Raw genomic sequence first — 9,296 nt, forward strand, 5'->3', positions numbered from 1 at the left:
GTACGTGCCAGAATAATTCGGGCAGTACGTGCCAGAATAATTCGGGCCACACAGCTTGGCACTATACAGACATATGAAGGAATTATAGCAGTTAAAAAGATATCCTGTGTATCTTTAGAGTCGGTTTTAAGAACCATATGAAAGTCTTGCTATCTGGCTTAATCAGCAAAAACTTTGTTAACCGCAATTTCATTAAGTGCACCAGACAGCATATTAAATCAAATCTGTGTGCGATAGCTTGTAACATCTGGAGTTCCTACAACTGGCACCCACGTACTTCTCAAACCAAATTAGGTGATGAAGAGATGAAAAGCTAAGTTGGCTAAAATTAAGATTTAGAAAACTGAAAATTGTGGAAACAAGCTGGCTTTCAGCACTGTAGGAACTCGAGCACAAGCACAGGTGATTACACCTACGTTGTAGTAGAAACCTAGAAAGAGACAACAGAGCACAAAGGAACTTAAAAAAATCAGGTATCTATTTTCTTGATTTCAGGGACTATATGCATATTAGGCATTGGTTGAAACAGAAGCATTTTCTTACAGCAGTCACACCAATGAGGTCTCGTTTACAACTTTCTGGCCCTTGTGTCCACAGCCTTTCCAAACAGTCCAGGCCTCCACTACCCACTCCACGTACTCCGTTGCTTACTCAGTGATCTCCTCCTGTATCTTCGCTTCCTGCTCAAGCTTCTGCGACTACGACTTCTTTCTCTTCTGTCTCGTTTACGTTCGCTACTGCGAATTCTTCTATAACGTGAACGTCTGGGGCTTACGCTTCTTCGACGAGGACTGTGACTTCGTCGAGGACTGTGACTTCTGCTAGAGCGTCTATAATACCTCCTCTCCTTCCTGCGCTTTTCATCCCGGTAACTGCTCCCATCTCTTCTGTGCCTGCTTCTCTCTCGTTTACCTTTACTGTCATCAGTGTTTATGCTGCTACACGAACGGCTCTTCCTTCTCCTTGCCTCCGTGCCACGTTTGCCCTGCTCACCACGTGAGTCCTTCCTGCAGCTATTCTGGTCGTAGCTAGAGAGGCTCTTATGCTGCTGGTCACTGGCAGGAACACACGAGAGTACTCCTGAACTTCTTTTCTCAGAACACCTCTCTGAGTTGGTGGTATGAAGTTTCTGACCTTCTTTGACATGAGCTCGGTCATGAGTATTGCCATTCAAATACTTGCACTGACTCTCAGGGGATGCTACTTCTCTTTGAGAGCCTGACACCAGCTTGCCTGTAGCAGCCTGTCCCGAGGTAGAAGTGATGCAGCTGGATGACACAGTGTGGGGAGCACCGCTAGCAGTTTTCAGCAAGTCAGACTGAGAGGGCTCCGTTTCTTCATTGCTTTGATTAACTGCTTCCATTTTCTTGTTCAGAAGATTGTTCAGTAGTTTCTCCCTCAGTTCCTTTTCTTTTCTCTGCAAACCCAGTGCTCTCTCTTTTTCTTCTTCCACCCGTCTGAGCTCAGCCTCCTGAAGCTTTCTTCTCTCCTCTAGTTGCTGAAGACGGATCTTTTCTTCATTTTGTTCTTGCTCCAAAAGCTTTACAGTCTGAAAGACAGCCATAGGGAAAGCAAGAGTAAAGAAGAAAAACATTTATAGACTCGCTCATGCTTCCAAGTTGTACCCATAACACAAAAGCAGCAATCCCGAAGAAAATAAGGTGTCTTACAAACAGAATGTAATCCTCCCATTTTTCTTTCTTAGATAAAGCTCAGTCATTATGGACCCTTGCTATGGCAGGAGTAACACACAAGCTAGCACAACATGCAATTTGTAATATTAAATTTCTCAGGTTTGATACTTGAAGGTTTCAGTCAAACCAAAAACACTGATTTCTCTAAGAGGTTTGCAACTTGCAACTCATAGATGACTTTACAATGGGTCCTTAAAAAAAATACTAATTATGTAGAAACTGATTATCACGCTGTCAACCACTTTAGAAACTCATGATACTAAAAATAAGGTTCAAACTTTTTTTTAAAAAACTTCTGTTCAGCTTAGTGTAGTTCTCAAAATTACTGGCTGAAAGAAAAACTATTTTATCTATTTCAGAGAGACAAAGTTACAGTCTGCAAGAAGTATTTCTCCCTTTCCCTAGCATATAGCTGACCACTTAGCACTGTATGAGCTCTAATTCAAAAACAATCCTGAGGTACATCAGCATCAAGGAATAGATGTGTGCTTTGCCACACAGTTTTTAACTGCTACAGAAAATACTTATCAAGCATCATATTATACCCTAGCACAACTTTATCCACATCTTAAGCAAACGCCACCCTGTTTTAGTGGAAAAAATAATTGTAGTTGTGTTAGAGAGACAGGATCTAACACTTGAAATTTCAACTGACAGTACTTTTCCTGTATAGAAATCTTTCTGCACATTTTCAAACACCAAATAACAAACCCCCTTTTTAAAGCTGGAAAGAATAGTTAAAAGAACTGCTGAAGGGCAGAAGGGAAAGCGTACCACAATTCGTATTAGAAATAAGGAGTCTTGCATCTTACCTTCTGTGTTTTGTTCCCTTTATCATGCTTACACATTCTTTTCCTTGACTTCAGAGTAAGGCTGCCAATTAGTTTACTAGCTAAAAAATGCTATTTGGGACTTAAGGTTCAAGTTCACTTTTCTATTTACTTATACATGCATATTTTACCAAAGGAAAAATACTGTTTCATTACTTTAACTTTTGGTAAGGAATAGCAGCTAGAGAGGTGCTAAATCTGTTGTTTAATGAACAGCAATCCCCACCCCCTCTCAAGTCATCAAAAGGCTTTGTTCTGCTGGGTTCTTCATTAGCTTCTGAAATAAATATTGAAGTTACCTTTGCCCTGCTTAGCAGTTCTGCAATTAGCCTAATGGACTGAAGATTTCTCTGAGCTAGCAGGAGCTTCCTTTCTTCCAGCTTTATCTTCTCTTGCAGTTTTTTCTGCTCTTCAGCTTGAAGTTTTTCAAGTTGCTTTTTGTTTCGTCGAAGTTCACGATCCTTCTGTTTCTGTTCTCTTCTACGCAACTTTTCTTCTCTTTTTCTTTCTCTCTCATATTCTTCAAGCTCTCTCTGCTTCCTAAAAAGAGATCAGTATTTTTACCTTGTCTAGAGCAGGTACAACTTTAGAATCCTGACTATACTATAAAATATATTTCGTACTTTAAGTTCATTTGTGCCTTAATAAGCCTTGGTGGCTACTGAAAAACTGAAGTAAAAAAAAAAAACTTTATCTGTGATAGGAAACTGTACGCCTTACAATCTGAAAAAACCCTGCTGCATTAACATTTATAATATTCTGAATAGCTGTTGCATGATATTTGCACCTACATTCATTTTCTTAAAATAGCACTAAAATGTGCTTGTATCCCATTCCTTTACTGCAAAAAACACCAATGTTAACGGGCCAATGAGCTCTGTTATATGAGTGAGTTACTGGTAAAACAAGTGCATGTGTTTCAAGATCTTAGAATTATATATTTACCAAACAAAAGCCAAACCACTCTTCTTCACATCCAGGTCTCCATCTATGAACCGTACCTCAATAAAAGGACTACAGTACTCTCACTCAGTTTAAATTGCTTCACTTCAACCACACGATCAGAACTTTAGAAGTAAGCTTGTATTTTATTGTTGTTGTTAAATCTGCTGATGCAAATGGGAAGGAGTTTTGCCATGCTGTACTGGTAAAAACAAAGAAGAGCCATAAACAAGAAGTACCTTTCTTCCTCTTTTTGTTTTTCTTCAGCTTCTTTCTCTTTGCGTTTTTGTTCTTCTCTCTGCTTTTCAAGCTCTTGAAGTTTTTGCCTTTCAAGCTGACGCTTCTTAATTGATGCATCACTGAGGTGTTTTGTTGAGTCAAAAGAAACCTTTAGAGAATACAGTTGAAACAGTTTTAAGTAAACAAAAGAAAAATCCCCAGCAACCACATTTTGACCTAGCAGAAAGGTATTCAAAACATAATTACAAGCATAAATATAAAACCTTTTTCAAAAAGAGGGACCTTCTCTTCTGTATGTTTCCAGAACAAGCACTAGAGCACTACAGACATTACTAGGAATTGTCCCTTAACTTCACTGCCTATGCGCTAGCACAACTGTGTACCAGTTTACACCTTCATGCATTTCTGACATCCAAATGTAAACCCAATGTGGTTTAGGCCCTGGCTGCCCAACGTTTTCCACCAATGTTGGAAGAGGAAAGTGAAGAATTCTTTCATCTTATGGATGCCACTGGGGACTACACAGCATTAGGTAGAAATGGGCCTTAATCAGGCCTCCCTGTCTATGCACCACTGTAATCCTTAAATTCAGCAGGAGAAAAGAAATGGCTCTGAAACATTTAGCACCTGGCTTAAACTAATGCCTCCTCATCAATTCAACACAACGATTCACAAAATCAGTTACATACACCTCAGTTTGTTCCACTAGCAGGCTAAAAGGCCAGGAGAAGCAGAGCTGGACAGTGCCATGACCTCCTGTGAAAGAGATCTGTCTTGACAGCACAGTTGTGAGCACAGCCCTCCCTCTTTCCTATCAGCCCCAGGGCAGCTGCCAGGAAGGCATGCACAGGGGACCTAAATTTGGGAGCCCTCATCTAGAGCATGTAAGTGACAGTTTGAATTTCACATCCCCTTGAAAACAGGAGGGTCAAGGTATGACTATTTCTATGCTCCTGCTGACCTTCTTTGAAGAGGTTATAGCATTTCACCAACTAAACCAAAATTTAAATTAACCTTTGCATGCTCCCAAACTACATAAATGAGCACTCAAGCTTTTTTCTGAAATACACTTTCTGATTTGAAGAATGGAAACAAAACATACTGAAATAAACGAGCACATATTTCAGTCAACTGCTATGCAAATGCATGGACAGCCCCCAAACTTATCACAACAATTTTTCTTCAGGCCATACTTTCACAGATAAAACATCTGAAGAGACTGCCTCAGCTGTGATCATCTCCTGTCAATAGTTTCACTTAAGACAATGAGGTTACAGAGAAAAGTATCTAGAAAACTCTGTATGTAAATAATACAGAATTAAACACGCTGGATTCACAGGGAACTGAGAAACAGGTTAGTCATTTCAATTTTTGGGTGGCCTTTCTGTACATGAAGTATGCTAAGCATGATGACCTCTGTATTCCACAGGACATACAGACTGCGTGGTATTTACTTCACAATCCTGACAGCTGATGGGTAAACCTCACCATCAACACAGGGATCAAAAACAAAGGCTATCCCTCTCCCCAAGATTTCTGTTAGCTTGTACAAAAGAGAACAATGCACTTTAAATGCAGCCCTCCCGTGACTGTGAAATGTGTCTGAACTTGCTAAGAATTAGGTACCATATATGAAGTGACAAGATTTGCAAATACATATTGCTTTTTAAAAAACACTTAGTAGGTAATGTTCTTACATTATATGATCTTATATATACTTGGCCGTTCCTTAACTGTTCTGATTTCAAGAGCTGTCTTGTTAAAAAAAAGAGCAAAACCTCACGTATTTTGATCAGAGTCTAACAGGACATGTTTACTCTTTCCATCACCCTCCTTTTAAAACTTTTAAACTTTTTAAGTTTTTTTAAAAAAAGTGCTGGTTCCCAGACCCACATCAATGTCAGCTGCTGTCACCACTACAACGAACTGTAGGTTTTAAGTGCTTCAGAATTAACATCTATCTGTTCACATTTTCACATAGCTTCCCATGAACCTTCCCCCGCCCCCGTTTCTCACCTTTATATTGCAAGCCACAGCTTTGCCATCGTCACCTTTGAACATCAGCTTCATTCCTCGCAGAGCGTTCATGGCCATAATGAAGCCTGCATACTCCTGATATTGCACATAGGCTTCAAAATTTAAATGGCCTCCAAAACTGAAGGTGTGGAAATTTCTGCCGGTCATTTCTTCCCTGTAAGGGTCCAGCATGGGTATGTCCACGTTACGTATTTCTCCAAACTTCCTGAAAACCTTTATAAGGACTTCTTCACTTGGTTTTTCTGAGCCTGAGTCCTTTGCTGCAAACCATTTACAGGGTAAGCCTTCCAGATGGATGGTATCCGGCCTTTCGCCTGGCAAAGTTTCATTCATATCTTTTGCATCACGGAAAAACGAATCCCAGTCATGCCTGGTAGGAAAGTCAATCTTGTATTCTGCAGCGCGGACTTTCAGGATGTCAGAGAAGCCGCTCAGCTTTATTGTTTTGCCATCGAGGCACGCCAGAAAAGACTTGACTAAGCTTTTGTTTTCAACCTCTCCTTCAAACCGGATGAAATCCATCGTACTTTTAGATATCCGCAGAGTGGAAAACTGGTGGGTTTGCACCATCCCTTTCAGCCTTTCCATCACTTCCCAGTTCGAAATAGATTTTCCCGGTTGTTTCAGCTGAGGAAGTGCCACACTGATGGTCATTTTTGTAATGGGCTTAAGGTACAACCCACAGGGAGCACAGAGCTCTACAGCTTCTGATGTATCATGAACTATTGTTGCAGCAGCCATAACACAGAAAAAGCATAAAGGATAAAAAAAAAAAAATAAAGATGCAAGTTTAAGTTGTAAGCCAACAGTAGTCAAACAAAACAGCCCTTATCCGTAAACAATTGAATTCTTTGGACATTTAACCGTTCCCACGTAAAACCAAGGTCTCTTAATACAGGTGTCAATTAGATAGTTAAAACCGAGCAGCATGAACATCTTAAATTACTTTATAACCACCAGAACCTATAAATAATTAAACCTCAGTAAGGCCTCAGAAGAAAACAAAAATAAAAAGGAGCTGATGACAATCTTAGGGGTAAATGAGGTTGGTATGTGATGGCTCACAGAGCAGCTACCCTTGTTTCTCGGGAGGGAGGGGAGGAAGAGGCGCGACGCCACACGGCTCCGCGGACTACTTAACAACAAGCAAACCCCGCCGGGGCCGCGCCGAGGCAGGGGCTCTCCACACAGAAACGCTCGGGTGCCGGCCACCTGCAACGACACAAACGCACAGCTTTTAGCGAGGGGCCCGGGGGCCGCAAGGGGACCCCTCCGGCACCGACCGGCACCGGGGCCGTGCCCGGGGCCCACCCGCCGCCCGCCCGGCCGCGACCCACCGCTAACAGCCGCCGGCCCCGCGCGCAGCCGCCACCACTTCCGCTTCCGGCCGGACGGGCCGGCCAGCTCCGGCCGCCTCCTTTAGCTGCCTGCGGAGGGCTTCTCTAGCTCTCGGCGGACTTCCTTCTCTATGGCCGCGCCGGGAAGGGGCGGCGGGGCGGGGGAGGGCTGGCAGCGGCGCGGCGCATGCGCAGTTCCCCGCGGATCTCAGATCCCCTCAGTATGTCTCAGTGGGGCCAAACCCCTGTGCTGGGGAAAGCAATTGATAGGCCAGCAGATCCTCAAGTACGGTTTTTATATGATCTTATGCTGTTTTCCAGATACCATACCAGAGCTTCTCACTGTAGCTTTACTATTGGCAGATTCCTCATACTTGGGTTCAGCGCGAGCAAAGGATGCAGAATTTGCCAGCTCTGTGCCAAGCACCATATAGGCATGGGAGAGGACTTGCCACCATTCCCTGTGTCACTGCCCTGCAGATTTAGGCTCCCGTGTTCTCAGAGAACTCAGTCTCAACACTGGGACTGTAATTGCTTGCCCTCGACTCCCTCTCTCAATTTCCTGCGGCAGGTGCCTATCCCACGGGCTGCTCCCGCTGCCCACCTCCTGCTCTTACCCAGTGCCTTACCCAGTACAGCACCTTCACAGAATCACAGAATCGTCTAGGTTGGAAGAGACCTCCAAGATCACCAAGTCCAACCTCAGACCTAACGCTAAAAAATCCTCCACTAAACCATATCCCTAAGCTCTACATCTAAACGTCTTTTAAAGACCTCCAGGGATGGTGACTCAACCACTTCCCTGGGCAGCCTATTCCAGTGCCTAACAACCCGTTCAGTAAAGAAGTTCTTCCTGATATCCAACCTAAACCTCCCCTGGTGCAACTTTAGCCCGTTCCCCTTATTTCAAAATACCGGATCCCACATTGGCTAAACTCCCACCTGCTGAGAAACCGAGAGTGCAGTCACCTTCAGCATCCGACTGGTGTTAACCACTGTGTGGAAATAATGACTTCTAAGCATCGATGAAAACACTCAACACAGGAGGTTGCTGTCAGTCCAGCGGTCACAGTAAGACCGCAGCTGCTGTGCAGATGTGCTGCTTCATGTCATGGATGCTGATAACTGCTGGTCCTGTTCTGTATCTTGCATGGAAGTATTCAATCCATGGTTCAGTTAAGTACAGTGCAAAGGCAGAATCAGGAACTGCTGCTACTATCCAGCACTTGGAAATAGTTCATGTATGATAGCTTGAGAGCACTGGCATGGGCCATCACATCTTCTCCCACAGACTTTGGCGTGGGCGTGCACAAAGCAGATCCAGTTACACTCCAGGGAGTTTCAATAGCAGCACAGTCAGACACTGAACATGGCAAAGGTTTTTAATCCTGTGCGTAACCACAGTCCTACCTCCCGGGGCTATGCCAGAAATAAATATTGAGTGTTTTTTAAGTGAGAGAGTAAATCAATGACAGAACTGAGGTTACCAAGCTGTGACAACAACTATAACTAACAGCTTTCATAGACTGATTTTCATATACACTCAAAGCTGAAAGAGATGTTACAAACATCATGTTTAAAGATACTAAAAAACATGGGCAAGAAGTAGCCATAATGTAGGTGACTTTCGAAAGCTGTAATCCACACACCAATACCACAGCCCAGCGAGGGTAAACAGCGTGTCTGCTGAATTGCAGTTGCCCGTGTTGCTCAGGGCAGATGGGTAATTTTTATTTTTATTTTTCACTCTATTAAGATGCCTAAGTGAGTAAAGGACATGACTCCATTTGGGTTTCAGAGTCTGAAGTGAAGGTCAGGAAAAAGAAGTTGTGACACATGCCAGGAAGAGGAAGGATGGACAGGCAAAGTAAACATCAGTAAGGGACAATATCCAAGTGCCACAGTGTCTGCAGATCTGTTTGTTGCTGTAACACGTTGCCTCTCCCCAGCTCTGACATTGTTTTGGGTTCACCTGGCAAGGCTTCAGTAGTGGAGAGTGCGGGGGTGGCAGAGGGTGGACGGGGGGAAGGTGTTTTCAGTCTGCTTTAGTTCTCACTGTTCTTGTCTGTTAGCAGTAGGCAATAAATTACATTAATCTCCCTATGCTGTCTGTTTTACCCAGGACGGTAATTGTTGAGTGATCTCCCTGTCCTTATCTCAACCCAAGCTTTTTTCATCGTATTTTCTCCCTCTGTTATCTTGAGGAGGGAGAGTTG

General features: G+C 43.2%; 1 protein-coding gene across 3 annotated transcripts; it reads right to left on the reverse strand.

Moving 5' to 3' along the window:
• Positions 1–456: 456 nt before the first annotated feature.
• AKAP17A (A-kinase anchoring protein 17A) lies at positions 457–7,122 on the reverse strand. 3 transcript variants are annotated; one of them, XM_035313535.1, is made up of 5 exons: positions 6,809–7,122; positions 5,723–6,465; positions 3,706–3,854; positions 2,824–3,064; positions 457–1,549 (listed from the first exon to the last, which is right to left on the reverse strand). In XM_035313535.1, exons 2-5 carry the CDS (start codon positions 6,395–6,397, stop codon positions 623–625), a joined length of 1,992 nt encoding a protein of 663 aa, XP_035169426.1. In that variant the 5' UTR covers positions 6,398–6,465; positions 6,809–7,122; the 3' UTR covers positions 457–622. The 3 variants fall into 3 exon arrangements, with proteins under 3 accessions (XP_035169426.1, XP_035169360.1, XP_035169296.1); XM_035313469.1 differs by having other exon boundaries at positions 6,723–7,122; XM_035313405.1 differs by lacking the exon at positions 6,809–7,122 and having other exon boundaries at positions 5,723–6,517.
• Positions 7,123–9,296: the final 2,174 nt, after the last annotated feature.

The sequence above is a fragment of the Oxyura jamaicensis genome, chromosome 1 (assembly GCF_011077185.1).
Source record: "Oxyura jamaicensis isolate SHBP4307 breed ruddy duck chromosome 1, BPBGC_Ojam_1.0, whole genome shotgun sequence".
In the NCBI taxonomy this organism is placed as follows: domain Eukaryota; kingdom Metazoa; phylum Chordata; class Aves; order Anseriformes; family Anatidae; genus Oxyura; species Oxyura jamaicensis.